Source organism: Myxocyprinus asiaticus, chromosome 47, assembly GCF_019703515.2.
Source record: "Myxocyprinus asiaticus isolate MX2 ecotype Aquarium Trade chromosome 47, UBuf_Myxa_2, whole genome shotgun sequence".
Lineage (NCBI taxonomy): Eukaryota > Metazoa > Chordata > Actinopteri > Cypriniformes > Catostomidae > Myxocyprinus > Myxocyprinus asiaticus.
This window is the reverse complement of record NC_059390.1, coordinates 5,291,790-5,308,615: the sequence shown is the minus strand read 5'-3', so window position 1 is coordinate 5,308,615 and position 16,826 is coordinate 5,291,790. Positions and strand designations below refer to the sequence as shown.

At 38.9% G+C, this 16,826-nt stretch overlaps 3 protein-coding genes across 5 annotated transcripts; 1 reads left to right on the top strand and 2 right to left on the bottom strand.

Annotated features, from left to right (window-relative positions):
• Positions 1-402: 402 nt before the first annotated feature.
• apex1 (APEX nuclease (multifunctional DNA repair enzyme) 1) lies at positions 403-4,791 on the bottom strand. 3 transcript variants are annotated; one of them, XM_051690527.1, is made up of 5 exons: positions 4,662-4,791; positions 3,051-3,170; positions 2,806-2,969; positions 2,393-2,585; positions 403-1,213 (listed from the first exon to the last, which is right to left on the bottom strand). In XM_051690527.1, exons 2-5 carry the CDS (start codon positions 3,109-3,111, stop codon positions 699-701), a joined length of 933 nt encoding a protein of 310 aa, XP_051546487.1. In that variant the 5' UTR covers positions 3,112-3,170; positions 4,662-4,791; the 3' UTR covers positions 403-698. The 3 variants fall into 3 exon arrangements, with proteins under 3 accessions (XP_051546487.1, XP_051546489.1, XP_051546486.1); XM_051690529.1 differs by lacking the exon at positions 4,662-4,791 and adding an exon at positions 3,945-4,010; XM_051690526.1 differs by lacking the exon at positions 4,662-4,791 and adding an exon at positions 3,895-3,997.
• A 3,965-nt stretch (positions 4,792-8,756) lies between these two features.
• osgep (O-sialoglycoprotein endopeptidase) lies at positions 8,757-10,904 on the top strand. Its single transcript, XM_051690848.1, is given in 8 exon segments — positions 8,757-8,894; positions 8,896-8,973; positions 9,062-9,164; positions 9,282-9,457; positions 9,643-9,679; positions 9,682-9,737; positions 10,605-10,669; positions 10,753-10,904. Coding segments are annotated over 8 exon segments (663 nt in total). The 3' UTR covers positions 10,763-10,904.
• A 298-nt stretch (positions 10,905-11,202) lies between these two features.
• On the bottom strand, positions 11,203-14,706 carry si:ch211-214j24.10 (uncharacterized protein LOC558894 homolog). Its single transcript, XM_051690530.1, has 4 exons — positions 14,601-14,706; positions 12,862-13,617; positions 12,710-12,742; positions 11,203-11,801 (listed from the first exon to the last, which is right to left on the bottom strand). The coding sequence occupies exons 1-4, from the start codon at positions 14,614-14,616 to the stop codon at positions 11,752-11,754; spliced, it is 855 nt and encodes a 284-aa protein (XP_051546490.1). The 5' UTR covers positions 14,617-14,706; the 3' UTR covers positions 11,203-11,751.
• Positions 14,707-16,826: the final 2,120 nt, after the last annotated feature.

The following is a 16,826-nucleotide window of genomic DNA, read 5'->3' as shown; positions in this document are numbered from 1 at the left end:
TAAAGTACACTTTATTTCAAAAGCTTACAAATGTTTACAGACAGACAGAAAGCAAAAAAAAAAAAAAAAAAGAAAAGAAAAGAAAAAAAGAACAAATCATTTTAAGTAGTCTTGACATTTTTTATCTTGTTTCATGTGTAAAAACATTAACTACTAATAACTTGCAATAAGTGGGACATTTTGTAAATGTCAAAAGTTAAAATAGCACCAAAGACAAAATCCAAAGAACTGTATAACTTGATGCAAATCAATGTGTCTCAAATGTGTCTTATATCTTGCATGAGAAGGTACAAGCTTCAAAAACATTTTGCTATAATCAGAGCATCCAGACAATGTTTATTTCAGCAGTTTTGGCAGGGTTCATCATCAGCAGTCTATAGGACTTTTCTAAAATATATTTAAAAAAAAAATCAGGGCCAAAAGCTTGCATTATTCTGACAACGGTAAGGATGTTCTGAGATTTTAGTATCAAAACATAAAATCAGTCTGATTACAGGAGAGCAGACTGATGAGAAAAAGCAAGAAAACTACAGAACAAATCGATTGATTAACCATCACATACTTGTCTGCTCCACACTTACGTCTACATCTGGACCACTGTTTCAGAAAGGAAATGCTAATCTAGGGCTACAACTCAAACTGTGACGCAGGGACAGTTTGGGTGCATGTGGCCCCTGATATAATGTATGAGACCTGATCTACACAGCCAGATACAGGGTGATGGGGCAATGGTCACTCCCCATGGCAGTGTTTCGAATCTTGCTGTCACACAGGCCTGGCAGCAGGGCAGACGACAGCACAAAATAGTCCAAACGCCAGCCCACATTCTTGGCCCGAGCGTTCATCATGTAGGTCCAGAAGGTGTAGGCATTGGCTTGTTCCGGATACAGCTCCCGGAAACTATCGGTAAACCCAGCCGTGAGAAGCTGGGTGAAGCCCTCTCGTTCCTCAGGGGTGAAGCCGGCATTCTTGCGGTTACCCTTGGGGTTTTTAAGATCAATCTCTTGGTGGGCCACATTCAGATCACCGCACAGCACCAGGGGCTTGCGCTGGTCCAAACTGCTCAGGTAGGCCCGGAAATCTACATCCCAGGTCTTGCGGTAATCAAGCCTTACCAAACCGCGGCTGGCATTGGGCACATAAGCTGTGACCAGAAAGAAAGTTGGAAACTCTGCAGTGATGACCCGACCCTCTTTATCATGTTCCTCCTTATCTATATTGAGGGAGAACATGATATAGTCTTGTAAATGTATGGATATAGTGCAAAAAGATTATATGACATTTTATATTAACTAGATTTGACATTTTCTAAATAAAATGTGAGTGGTGTTAGCCCATAAAAACTCGCCGCCACAATGCCAAGGTGTTGCTATGTCATTGCAAATGTGTTCAGAGTGGTTTTTAGCCCATTTTTATGCAGTTGCTAGAGTGTTCTGGATGGTTGCTTACATTAAGTCCAGAGTCCACCCCCAAGTTTCTATGATACTCTAGGCCCTAGATATGGCTCATGTCCCTTCTTCAATGCAAGTCTATGGGAATTTTAAAGGAATATTCCAGGTTCAATACAAGTTAAGCCAGTCCATAAACACAATGTTTTAAAAGTATGGGGGGGGGGCTTGGTGGAATGTGTTACGAGGCGCGGAGCGAAAGTTGCCCGGGGCAGCGCGAGGCGATAGTCCGTGTTCTGCGACTAATATCGGGTCCTTGAATAATGAATAACGTGCGAGTAAGGGCAGCTGGTGGAGTTTCTGGTGCCCCCTAGGGAGTTGGTGCCCTACGCAGACTGCATAATATGCATATATTGAGCAGCGGTACTGGTTTCTGGACTCTAATGGTGCTACTATTGTTAATGCCGTTTAACCGGGAGATATTTAATAAAGAGGTCTGAATTACACCACATCTTGTAACTCGCATTATTACTGAGATGCCTTTGCCCAGTGGAGGCTGAGAATCTGCCGCCATGAACGATAATAAGGACTGATTCATAGCTCATGCTGTTTTCCCTTTGCCTTGTCCTGTGTGAAATGCCACATTAACAGTACACAAACTTTTCATATTCGCCATACCTCTCCCGCTGCATCATTCTTAACTGCTGAATCAAGTTTGTTGTCTTACAACACTATGCCAGTGTTCCTCACACTCCATGATGCCAGTAATGACAGTGCTGCTGAAGTCATAAAGGAGCCGCGCATCTTTTGCAACATGAGCCATCGGCCAAATTACCGATCACCAAAGAGTCATAGGACGTGAATATTGGCCGATACCGATCGGTGGCCAATCGATCGGAGCATCTCTAAACAAAACCAATGAGGATAGCGTGTGTAATATGTGTAAATATAAGTGTAAAATATGCAACTAAAACAGCAAAAAGGCTAACACAAGCCATCCTTACCAATACCATAGGTGATATTGAGTGGTTCAGTCTTGCACAGCATCGCCACCCCGCTGTAACCCTCCTTGTCCTCTGATGCAGCCCAGTACTTGTGTGGATACTCGGGCATGTCCTTGATCTCAGCTGGCAGGGCTTTCTCAGCACACTTCGTTTCCTGCAGACACAGCACATCTGGATCCTCCTGACGGACCCACTACAAGTAGACAACAACAAACAAAGAGAAAATGGTGGAATCTGTTCATACCGTACCTCTTCCAAGAATCTGATTGCCATGGACTTAAACACACACACAGTCTGGTTTGACTGCTTTGGAAAGGATCATACAATTCATTGCAAGCAGAATCAATGGGAGGAATTTGCAAACTTTTGCGGCATGCAATGCCAATGTTGGCACAAATCATCTGATCTCTTACATCAAGGCCATTCTTTTTCACCCATGCACGCAGGCCATCCACATTCCAGGAGGTGATCTTCATGTTGGCCGCACGGCCATCATTACTGGTCATCTTATCTGGGGGATCTTCATACAGAATTGGGGCCTCTGGTTCTTTCCCTTTTTTCTCTTTCTTTGTAGGTGCTGTGAGAAAAGGTACAAAATGTTCTCTGATGGAGTCTGTAAACCTGCCAATCTTTCTTCGATGTTATGAAAACACTGTACCAGTTCCATTGTCAGTCTCTCCTTCCACAGATTCCTCGTTCTTCTTGGATCTTTTGGGCATGTTCACAGTTGTTCTAAGACCACACACACGTTGGAAACTGACAGCAAACACACGTAAACCTACAAGAGAGGACATGCGCAATGGCATGTGTAAATGTGTAGTCATGCAACCATCTCACAACAAAGGCCATACAGACTTGTTAACCTCACATACAAGTGATGAAACTGCATAAACCTAAATGTAGTGTTGTCAAAAGTACTGGTATTTCGGTATCAAGTCGATACTAAAATACAAAAGATGTAATGGTATCAGTGTTTCTGCAGTACCGGTAGTACCAAGCACTGACTCTATCCGGCACAAGCGCGCCGTATGACTGACACACACCTGCTTTAAAATGCTCACACGCTTATTCTGAACGTGTGCTCTGTTACTCCTTATACACTGAAATGCACAATTAATCAAATTAAAAACTGTGATATGCCCAAGTGTGATTATTAAACCACTAAAGGCTGCAATCTTACTGTGGCCAAGCAGTGTACTTCAAATAAATCTGACCACTCAAACAGTGGAAACTCCACAGACATTGAGAATCATTCACGACATGTATCAGATGACAGAGCAGAGCACTAATCTACTGTGAACCACGCAGCACATGTAAACTATATATTTATATAATTAAATCACAGCATTTGCACTTTAATCTCAGCTTTATTTATATAGCATTTAAAACAACAGAGTGACCAAAGTGCTTCACATTAATACAATTTAAAACATACAATTTCAAAATTACCACATACACAAACACCAGCAATCTAAAAAAAACACTCCAAAACTGTGTCCTACATTTCATTTGTCAGACTCAAAGGCCAGGGTAAACAGATGAGATTTCAGACCTGACTTAAATGTCTTCAATGGTCACACTGGACCCTGTGGCAAACTGTTTAGCTGGAAAAGTGAAGCTTCCGGCAACACACGTCATAATAAAAGCACGATTCATAATAAAAGTGTGATGCCTGAAATTGAAGAAATGTAATAAAAAATATATTACAACTGTATAGTAAAATGTAATATTCACTGTAGTAGTAGTAGTAATAATAATGAATCAAAAAAAAAAGTTTGGCAAAAAAAAAAAAAATGCCATGACATGTTGAAAAGTTCTATTTTCACTTGTTAAAAGTTTTAAGGATTTATTGATTAGACACCATTTTGATGATGAAATTAAATTAAACTTTAAAAGATGTTCTGGAAAATAATAATAATTATTAAAATAATTAAAAATAACTAAACTGGTATTAGCATATTTTTGCTGTGGTACTGAAATTGGTATAGAGAAATTTCACTGTTATCGGTACCGACTACTGAAATTTTGGTACCATGACAACACTACCTAAATGCATGTGTTTGCAGTATGCATCAATAATGCACGCACATATATTAGCTACCTGACTATACAGCCTGCAAGTAGCATAAGAGCGGCCTGAATGAATGAGACAATAGGAACTAATGGGTCGCGAGCTCAGTTTTTAAAATGGATGTGTTTACAATGACCAAACGGAAATTCATTAAATATCAATTTGCATGCTAAATGTAGTTAAATAGCTCTCTCTTACCGAGCACTTTAATCTTTGGTTTAGAATACACAAATCTGTGTTAGACTATGTGCGAACTTCTCTGTATGGATACACAGCAACAGCTTTCAGCAGTGAGCCGTATGCAGTGTGCATCTGGCGCGTGGTTCCCAGAAAGGGTGTCTGAGTCACTGCCTGACTAAAATGACTCTTTCAAAAATATATTTTATAAATCATATGCATCACTTTCTCATTTAATTATTAAAAAATATATGTTAGATTAACTTTTAATACATATTTACTTGTCTATAAAAGTAAATTTGACGAATCATGGCCGTCATTTTATCCAGGCATTTTTAATGCCATTGTAACTTTTGTTATGGTCCTGTAACCATTGAGTGTGCAAGAGTGGCAAGTGTGAACTGTGAACATAATCGTTTAAAGAAGAAAAAATAAATCCTATTGATATAGTTATTATTAATAATATCCTCAGCTGTGATGATCTCGACATTCTGCTTAATCTAGGTAATAAACAGTCTTTTGATCAGCAGCCCATATCACATTTCTGTTACTGACAGAGCAGTTTTCTCCATTTAGCAATCACTTGATGAAATTCATTTCAAAACTATTCATAGATACTATCCAGTAAATTAATCAATAGATACATCCAATCTATTTATGATAAATTCACATTCTGTAACACATCAATTGAAGACATAGGACATCTGTATACAGTTCTTTGTCTCATTTTGAATTTATATATATATATATATATATATATATATATATATATATATATATATATATATATATATGTATACATACATACATGACCGAATTCTACTGGCTTAATCCCAGTAACAGTCCTGTTATTAGATACTTCAGCTAATGGTGTAAATGAATCATGGCTGACTGTGAATATTGCATTTCTACATTGGCATGGGTAACTGTAAACTGTTGCACATTAATGGTGCTTCATCCATGCCACGAAGTGTCAGTGTAAGTCCAAGATGACCTCCATATTGACCAGCACAACATAAACAAGAAAAATTACTTAGTGTACCTTTTAAGTGCAACAGTGTCAGAAATGTACTTTTACATTAAGGGGTAATATTTTCCCCCTGAATTAAATTTTCAGGGGCATTTTTGTATGTTTTCATCTGTTTCTCAAATACTTCAATTAAATTAATTATTGAATACAATCTCTCAAGATTGAGAATGTATTACCTCTTACCCTAAGAATTAAATTAACACAATCTCATAATTGATGCCATAACATTAAAACCACCTGCCTAATATTGTGTAGGTCCCCCTCGTGCCACCAAAACAGCACCAATCTGCATCTCAGAATAGCATTCTGAGATGCTATACATCTCACCACAATTGTACAGAGTGGTTATCTGAGTTACTGTAGACATTGTCAGTTCAAACCAGTCTGGCCATTCTCTGTTGACCTCTCTCATCAACAAGGCATTTCCATCCACAGAACTGCCGGTCACTGGATGTTTTTGGTTTTTGGCACCATTCGCAGTAAATTCTAGAGACTGTTGTGCGTGAAAATCCCAGGAGATCAACAGTTACAGAAATACTCAAACCAGCCCATTCGAACTGACAAAGTCTACGGTAACTCAGATAACCGCTCTGTACAATTGTGGCGAGAAGAATATAATCTCAGAATGCTATTCTGAAATGCGGGTTGGCACTGTTTTGGCAGCACGAGGGGGACCTACACAATATTAGGCAGGTGGTTTTAATGTTGTGGCTGATCGTTGTATATAACTAGGACTATTATAGAATATTAAAAACCATATCAGCTGTTACAAATTAAAAAACATAATAGTTAATTACAATGTAATTTTTTTGAATTTCGGGGGCAATTGTGTTGTTTTTGGTGGCATTTTTGCCCCCCTTAGTTTCTGACCCTGAAGTGCTATTCAGTTGTGTTCAAAAGTTTGCATACCCTTGGAGAATTGGTAATATATGTACCATTTTTAAAGAAAACATGAGTGAGCAGGCAAAACACATTTCTTTTATTTCTTATGGGATTCATATTCAACTGTAGGTTATAACAGAATAGCACAATCATAAAACAAAACATGGCAACAAAGAACAAAATGAAATGACCCCTGTTCAAAAGTCTGCATACCCTTAGTTCTTAATACTGTGTATTGCCCCCTTAAGCATCAGTGTGCAGTCTTTTGTAATAGTTGTCTATGAGGCCCCAAATTCTTGCAGGTGGTATAGCTGCCCATTCGTCTTGGCAAAATGCCTCCAGGTCATGCAAAGTCTTTGGTCGTCTTGCATGAACCGCACGTTTGAGATCTCCCCAGAGTGACTTGATATTAAGGTCAGGAGACCGTGATGGCCACTCCAGAACCTTCACCTTTTTCTGTTGTAACCACTGAAGGGTCAACTTGGCCTTGTGCTTAGGGTCATTGTCGTGCTGGAAAGTCCAAGAGCGTCCCATGCGCAGCTTTCGTGCAGAAGAATGCAAATTGTCTGCCAGTATTTTCTGATAACATGCTGCATTCATCTTGCCATCAATTTTCACAAGATTCCCCATGCCTTTAGAGCTCACACACCCCCAAAACATCAGTGAGCCACCACCATGCTTCACAGTGGGGATGGTATTCTTTTCACTATAGGACTTGTTGACCCCTCTCCAAACATAGCGCTTATGGTTGTGACCATAAAGCTCTATTTTGGTCTCGTCACTCCAAATTACAGTGTGCCAGAAGCTGTGAGGCGTGTCAAGATGTTGTCGGGCATATTGTAACCGGCCTTTTTTGTGGCATTGGTGCAGTAAAGGCTTCTTTCTGGCAACTCGACCATGCAACTCATTTTTGTTAAAGTATTGTCGTATTGTGCTCCTTGAAACAACCACATCGTCTTTTTCCATAGCAGCCCGTATTTCTCCTGAGGTTACCTGTGGGTTTTTCTTTGAATCCTGAACAATTCTTCTGGCAGTTGTGGCTGAAATCTTTCTTGGTCTACCTGACCTTGGCTTGGTATCAAGAGATCCCCGAATTTTCCACTTCTTAATAAGTGATTGAACATTACTGACTGGCATTTTCAAGGCTTTGGATATCTTTTTATATCCTTTTCCATCTTTATAAAGTTCCATTACCTTGTTACGCAGGTTTTTTGACAGTTCTTTTCTGCTCCCCATGGCTCAGTATCTAGCCTGCTAAGTTCATCCACGTGAGAGCTAACAAACTCATTGACTATTTATACACTGACACTAATTGCAATTTAAAAAGCCACAGGTGTGGGAAATTAACCTTTAATTGCCATTTAAACCTGTGTGTGTCACCTTGTGTGTCTGTAACAATGCCAAACATTCAAGGGTATGTAAACTTTTGATCAGGGCCATTTGGGTGATTTCTGTTATCAATATGATTTAAAAAGGAGCCAAACAACTATGTGATAATAAATGGCTTCATATGATCACTATCCTTAAATAAAAGACTGTTTTTTTTTTTTTTTGCATGATCAGTCATATTTTCAAAATCAATGCCAAAATTTCACAATTTCTGCCAGGGTATGCAAACTTTTGAGCACAACTGTGTGTATATATATATATATATATATATATATATATATATATTAAATCTCTTTGAAAACTGAGCCCTCAACTCATGAAACTTCTAAAGCTATGTAAACACTATGTTTCTTTGTTTATTTCTACACTTTGTCATTGTTTTTTTTTTCTTCCTTTTCTCCCCAATTTGGAATGCCCAATTCCCAATGCTGTCTAAGTGGCGGAGGACAAATCTCAGTTGCCTCTGTGACCGTCAATCCACGCATCTTATCACGTGGCTTGTTGAGCGCGTTACGGTGAATAGCGTGAAGCCTCCACATGCACTATGTCTCCACAGCATCCACGCACAACTCACCACGCGCCCCCACCGAGAGCGAGAACCACATTATAGCAGCCACGAGGAGGTTACCCCATGTGACTCTACCCACCTTAGCAACCAGGCCAATTTGTTTGCTTAGGAGACCTGGCTGGAGTCACTCAGCACGCCCTGGATTCGAACTCGCGACTCCAGTGATGGTAGTCTTTACTCACTGAGCTACCCAGGCCCCTGCACTTTATCATTGTTAACTACTCTGTATTATGTGTTTGCTCTCTCTATGTTATCACATTTATTTTACAAACAGTGTGTTTCCTTAAATTATTTCTGTTCTCGTTCTTCACACATAAATCATGTGACTGTGGTGATTGGATTTGAGTGCAGTGCTAATAATATTGGTGTTGGTATAGTAAAAGACGGGGGAAGTCCTGTCAAACACCAAACACACTTATATCACCCCACCTGACCAAGATGAGCTGATCAGTAGTCCTGGACAGTATCATACAAGTGATCACTTTTATTTCAACATCACCAATATCTAATCATTTTCTCTCTTTCTCCCATTGAATGATCCAGGGTTCCTACCTGGCCAAACACCATCGTAGTGTCATACTTACTGTCCTCCGGGAATCACTAGATGAGTCCGGGCTCAAACCTGCAGATATTGATTGTGTGGCGTACACCAAAGGTCAAAAAATCAATGATAGAAAACAGCTATTTGCATTTATAATTCTGAGTTTATGAGTGTTTTATTTTATAACTGTAAATTTTTAATGCTTCTCTTATTAAATTTCTGTTTCTAAAGGGCCTGGAATGGGGGTTCCTCTGATAACAGTGGCGATTGTGGCCCAGACAGTCGCCCAGTTGTGGAGGAAGCCACTTGTGGGGGTGAATTATCGTATTGGGCACATCGAGATGGGCCGTTTGATCACCAGAGCCTAAAACCCCACCGTGCTGTATGTGAGTGGAGGTAATACTCAGGTGAGAGATGAAAGTGAGTTGTTTTAGATAAGAAGTTGATCTACTTTTCTTTTTCAAAATCATTTCAAATAAAAACATATTGATAGCATATGACCATCTTCAATTCACACCATTATAGAATTACATTGGCATTTTCATATTGATATTCTCAAAATGATTTTATACATTTTGATTTATTTCTACAGGTTATTGCATATCCTGAACACCGTTACAGGATATTTGGGAAACTTTAGACATTGCTGTGGGAAACTGCCTGGACCGGTTTGCCAGGGTCATCAAGGTCAGTGCTTATTAAACTGGAAACCGTGTGTACAGAACCTTAAAGGAATAGTACACCTAAAAATGAAAAGTCTCTCGTCGTTTAAACACCCTCATGCCATCCCAGATATGTATGACTTTCTCTCTTCTGCTTAACACAAACTAAGATTTTAGGAGGATATTTCAGCTCTTTAGGTCCATACAATGCAAGTCGAAAAGGTCCAAAACTTTGAAGCTCAAAAAGCATATAAAGGCAGCATAAAAGTAATCCAAACGACTCCACGTCTTGAAAAGCGATATAATAGGTGTGGGTGAGAAACGGATCAATATTTAAGTCCTTTTTTAAATAAAAATCACTTTCAAACAGCCCTCCTAAGTGCTTTTCTCTCCTAAGAGTTGTTCTTCTTTAGTTTTTTGGGCAATTTATATTGTTCATGCATATGGCTACCTACTGTGCAGGAAGGGTATTTTATAGTAAAAAGGACCTTAATATTGATCTCTTTCTCACCCTCACCAATCAAATCGCTTCAGAAGACATGGATTTAACCACTGGAGTCGTATGGATTACTTTTATACTGCCTTTATATGCTTTTTTGAGCTTCAAAGTTTTGGACCCTGTTGACTTGCATTGAATGGACCTACAGAGCTGAGATATTCTTCTAAAAATCTTTGCTTGTGTTCTGCAGAAGAATGAAAGTCACACACTTCTGGGATGGCATGAGGGTGAGTAAATGATGAGAGAATTTTCACTTTTGGGTGAACTATTCCTTTCTAAGTTTCCATATTTTTATTGAGCATGTTTGATAATACACCTTGATTACCGGTATTTGTTTTTCCATCTTTAAAAATGTTTTATGATGCTTTTCAGATTGAGATTTTTTTTTCACAGATATCGAATGATCCCAGTCCCGGATACATAATTGAACAGATGGCAAAGAAGACACTCCATGTGAAGTACTAAAATATATTGTATAGTCGAGACACTTATTTTAAAATGATCAAATCATATGCCTGAGCATATAATTAATTCTCCACAGGTGGTGCTGATACAGTTCTACTCAGCAGTCATTGAGTCTCTCCTCTGCACTTAAGTAACTGTCTGGCTACTAAATCAGACATCAGAAGACTACAAAGGACAGTTCAGACTGATGAGTGGATTACTGGTTGACCCCTGCCCTTTTTTCTTTTTGTGCATTTTCCGCAGACCCCCTTGCACCTCCTGGTGACTCCTTAGGGTCTCCGGACCCCAGTTTGAAAACCCCTATGCTAGATCATAAAAAAATAAATCAAACCACCACACAATACAAATAATTTTATAAAGTTTATTTTTTTTATTATGCAACACTGTTTGATTAAATCTCTGAACATCTTCCAGTGTAAATTATTTTTGTTTCTAAAAAAAAAAAAAATTGTTAGGTCATACACAGCAACGGATTCCTATTAGGACTTATGACCGACATTCAATTTAGGTGAAATATATATATATTAAAAAAAAAAAAAAAAACAGCATTAAGACCAATAGACATTTGAAGGTGCTGCCATAATGTGCCAGCTGCACCTCTGTAAACTTCATGAGAACAATTTATGTGGGAAGAAAGGGATTATTCAAGAAAGGAAGACTGATGAAAAGACATTCTGCATTTGGTTCTAAAAATGAGCTGAGTCCTTAGAGAGAGGCATGACGTGTTCGACTACAGGTCAGAAAGTGCTCAATTTCACTGTTCGCACACAAGTAGGAACAAGGGAGGAATAAAACAGATTTCTTAACAGTAAAATTGCAGTTCATTGAAATAAAATTGCAGCCTGAAAAGCTTTTTTTCTTAAAAGAGATAATTCTCCACCATTAAAATGACAGAGGTATGCAGAGGGGACTCTGCGCATGAGGCAGACTCTGTTGTAAGGCAACCGACAAGTCCAAGACATCTATCTTCGGGGGGGGGGGAGTGTCTCGGTATAAACATTGTGGGGAAGATAACCTGAGTGTGACGTGTATGTATGTGAGTATGCATGTGTTTGTTGAGCTGTGTTAGTGTGTGCTAAGCTGGTGACTCCAGGGTGTCATTGTACCAAACAACCGTTGCAGGATCTGAAAAACATGGACTCTGTTAGTGACTGTCAAAAAATATATAATTTTCTACTTAATTTTGTTAGGGGCCATATCATACTTTTCCCCCCCCACTGAGATCCACTTAATATAAAAATGTCAGTAAAGTTTGTAACACCAAACAAGTTAAAACCTTCTCCTAAAAAGAACATTCCAAGTTTAATCCAAGTTAAGCTCAATTAACGGCATTTATGGCATAATGATGATTGCTGCAAAAAAAAAAAAAAAAAAAGTAGCAAAAATTGCAGTTACAGTAAGACACTAACAATGGAAGTAAATGGGGCCAGTCCATAAACGTTACAATACACACCATTTCAATAGTATAGACAAGATCTAAACAATGTGTGTTAATATAATTTTGTTGTGATAAATTCACTTACTAACCTCATCTGTGTAGTTATATCCAATACTACAACTTCAATGCCATGATAACAAAACCATGTATTCTCGGTATTTGATATAACTTTACATAGATAAGGTTAGTAAGTGATTTTATCACACTAAAATAATGATAAGAATTATAATATTTACATCTTGTAACTATACATTTGAAAGTGTGTGTTTTTAAGCAATTATGAACTGGCCCCATTCACTTCCATTGTAAGTCCCTTCCTGTAACAGATTTTTTTAATAAATACGGGACGAGTCGAAATTATTTTTTGTGGTAATCAGCATTATGCCACAAATGCTTAGACCCTTTAGATTGAATGGTTCTTTGTGGAAGTTCAGAATGAGTCTTTTTTTCCAGCTTAGTTTCAATAAATGCTCTAATCACTGAACTTCTAAATTTTACAGTATGTATTTTCCACAGTACATCAAGCTCTTACATAATAAGTTCCGAAAAGATGCTATGACCCTTCTAACATACGTAGACATTTTGAAAAATATACCTCGTTTTTGACTCCATAATATTGCCTTCCATTCTGCAGAACAAAAACAACCAGAGTCAGGTCAGAAAGCATAGATAATTATAGTTTACAGCCAAAACAAACCACCAATGACACAATGTCTTGGATGACCACAACATCAGATATCATCTTACCACGTGTGTGATACTCCAATGCTTCCTCCAGGTGGCGGCAGCTGAGCAGCAGTTCCTCTGAACTCTCAGAGCCTCTTGGAAACTGACTGGGCAGAGACTCTGAAGAGGACTCGGCTGGTTTTTCAGTAACGTCTCCAGCGACTGGGTGGACAACTGGACTATTCTCCGGAATGGCCTGTGGCACATCTGCCGCTGGGCCATCGCTGATGAAGCTGAGTCCCCACTGGTTCTGAAGCAAGACCCCGATGCCCGGGGGCTCCTCAGCTGCCCCGACAGAACCTCCCCCTGCCTTAACCTTAGAAGCATAGCTGACAGCTGGCTGCAGCTTGGCAGGGCTGTCTTTCACCGGGAAAGCAGGAGGAGGTTTGAGCAAAGACACACTGTTTTCTACCCATCTTTCCTTTTGTGTCTGGTTCTGACTGGTTCTGGATGGCCTCTCATCTGTACGAGGCCCCGGTCTCGGCCCATCTCTCCGAAAGCTTCTTCCTTTATTTGGGCCACGTCGCTCTCTGTCCCGATTGGGGGTGTAGATGTGGCCTGGCCCGTTAAGAAAACCTTCCGAGTTGCTCGGCAAGGCTTGACGAGATGGTTTCTCCATCCTGGATGAACAGCCCCCTCCTCCCCCACCGCAGCTGCCAGAGCCGGGGGAGAGGCGACGGTTTCGGATCTGTGGTTCGGGTTTAGAGGGTGACACTAGGACAGCCGGATCACACAGGGGGTCGGACTCACACACACCATTGCTTGACTCCCAAGTACCTGATAAAGAAATCAGATGCAATTAGAATTAGTAATCAAATGTCTGAAATGCAATCCGTTGTTAAAAAAATAAATAAATAAATAAAAATAATGTTATTTATTCCATTTTTTTTTTTTTCTAGTTTAACTTCCAAAAACTAAAAGACTTGATTTTTGAGGTCTGTGTATCCTCAAGCGATCATTCATTTAAACTCTCCTATGTAATCATTCCATTTTCCTTCCGAGAATCATAATAACTACCAAAAAATAGAGCTAATATTAAAAACAGTGCATGGGAGGAACGCACAGAAATGCCCCATGCAAACCAATGCTGCTTGAGTCATTTAGCCACGGCAAGATGTAACTGGAAATTTCTAGTAGGCGCCTCATTCCCATCTGCACACGCAGAGAGGCCTAATGGGACAAACTTAACTATTTCTGTAAATGTTTCCCTTTCAGAAACATGTATAAAATAATACCCCAATACTGATATCGGATTTTTTACTTTTTGGTTTAATGTCGCTTACTACACCACTCCATTCCAGTCTGCAAACAACACTTAAACGCGCACATAGTACAAGGACCAAAAACAACTATATTCTAATTCACTATTTTAACGAAAAATACAAATAAAAAGAACACTTCCAGGATTAAAAGTATATGGTTTAACAGCGTTTGGACGGCTAAATCTAACAGCAGGCCGCTTGTGTTTGGATGTTTTGCGCCCATAACAACCGCTCAAGAGACCAAACCAAGACCACCAGCTTACATTTAACACCTTTAGCTCGTCGTTTCAGATCCATTTAAGAATAGCAACGTCGTGTTTGGATTTGACATGCTGTAAAACGACCCCGAAACATCCAAGAGCAAAAGTTTCATAAGACCGTTTCATCCCGCTTAAGCACAAACAACTTCACATTTCAAAATACTTCCATTATTGAACGCCAAAACAAAAGGTAACTGGTTATAAAGCGAGCGATATACACTCAAAAGAAGCCCATTACCTGTTTTGATATGCATTTCGGTATGATAATCCCTTGTTTTATGCGCGGTTTGGACTTTACTGTGCGTACGTGTGTGTTGCGTAGCGGCGTGTTGCTTAATACGATCATACGGAAGTGGCTGTCACAAGGGGGAAACGGGGCGCGACAACTTCCGGCGAGAAGAAGAGCGGGAAAGACATGTGACTAGATTTGAAATTAGTTGGATGGATATCATTTTTATTACATTATTTTGTTGGCAAACTCTAAATATTAGGCTATTGGAAGTTGTGTGTAATTAAAAGAATATTCCGGGTTCAATATCAGTTAAGCCCAACAGACAGCATTTGTGGCATAATGTTGATTACCACAAAAATTAATTTTGACTTGCCCCTCGTTTTCTTTAAAAAATACAAAATCTAGGTTACAGTGAGGCACTTACAATGGAAGTGAATGGGGCCAATTTTTAAACGTTAAAATACTCACTTTTTCAAAAAAAAAAAAAAAAAAAAATAGCCACAAGTAGGATTGCCATAAATATAAATAAATATATATATATATTTTTAACATATAAAAGATGGGGATTTTTTTATAAGCCAGGGGTCAGGAAAGTTCTAATTTCAACATATAAGAATGGGTACGCAATTTTTTATTAATAACGCATATTAACTCAATGCATTTATTGCTAAAACTGTGGAGGTACTCATCGAGTACTCGAGGGGCAATGACATGTTCATAACTGTATATATAATAACATGTCTGACAAACGTCTTTGGCTGCTACATTGCATCTTGTTGTTCCAGTGTATCGTCTATTCATTATTATAGGCTGTTATAAAATAATCTGTTACAAAATGTGCAAAAGATTGCATAATCAAAATATAATGCATCATATGTCTGTTCTTCCTTCAGGTTACCGTAGTAATCTTAGTAAGCGCGCACCAGTTTTTAATTTTTGTGACTGTCTGAACCGTCTATTTTCAAATCATGGTTGGCTTAACAAGAGTCACCATAACCATTGCATTTTTAATATGTGGGTTAAGTTGAAGTTCAGTTTTGAAGACACTGCGTTCTGTTCCATTTAGCTGCGCTCTGTCTAGCTGTTTGAAACACTCGCCTGCTGTAGATGCGCTGCTTTAGCGTGTTGAGTCCACTGCCACACACCTGGTGTGTGTGTGTGTCTCCCCAAGTGTTCGCTCCTGTGGGGAAAGCCGCGATGCTCTGTATTGTTGTTGCTGTGATGATTCATGAATTGTTCCATTCAGCTCGGAGAATCTGAATTTCCACCTTTCAACTGTGGAAATTGCAACAGAATGACACTTTATGTCGGACTTCTAACATGGAAACTCGTGCAGAAATCTTCAACTCCCATTTCGTCGAGATGCAGGTGTGTGTTATGTCACGCAAAAATTTCCGCACCCAGGGCAGGGAGGTTTGCAGTCAGTGACAAACATTCACTTATTAAATAATATCCATTAACGAGTCAAAGTTCTTACATTAAATGATAATAAAACGTGTTTAGCAAATGTTTTGCAGAGACGGGTGTTCAAAAAATGGTTAATTACACTCTCATTTGATTATCGTAACGATAGCATTGCAGCGTCGTATATCAGTTTGGTTGCTATGAGACGTCTCTGACAATCAATGTACCCCTCAAAATCACAATGTAATCAATCTCAAAATTAAAAATAAGCTCCCTCTTTGACACGTTTGTGTTTAGTTGTCAGGCAGTTGTCACTGAATTTCGAATTAGGTGAAGTCACATCATGCATGATCACCATTAATCATCGTTTTCATTTCGATCATCGCTGCCACATCCAAGTACTCGTGCCCATCCCAACCCTAAAACTCTAAAATAACTGTAAAAATGACAATTTAAACAACTTTACAGCTCAAATAACAAATTCGTTTTAACAGAAAAATTAATGTAAGTGCTTCTATAAAATTATATGCTTCAAATTTCTGCCTTTAAACTCTCCAAAATTTTGCCACATACACTTCCATAATAAGTGCCTCACTGTAACCTCAATTTTAGCTTTTTTTAAAGAAAAGGAGGGACAAGTTGAAATGAATTTTGTGGTAATCAACATTATGCCACAATTAATTAATTAATTTTATTTATCACATGTTATACATTTGTACATACACAGTGAAATTCTTTTTTTTTTTTTTCACATATCCCAGCTGAGCTGGGGTCAGAGATGATACAGCACCCCTGGAGCAGATAGGGTCAAGGGCCTTGCTCAAGGGC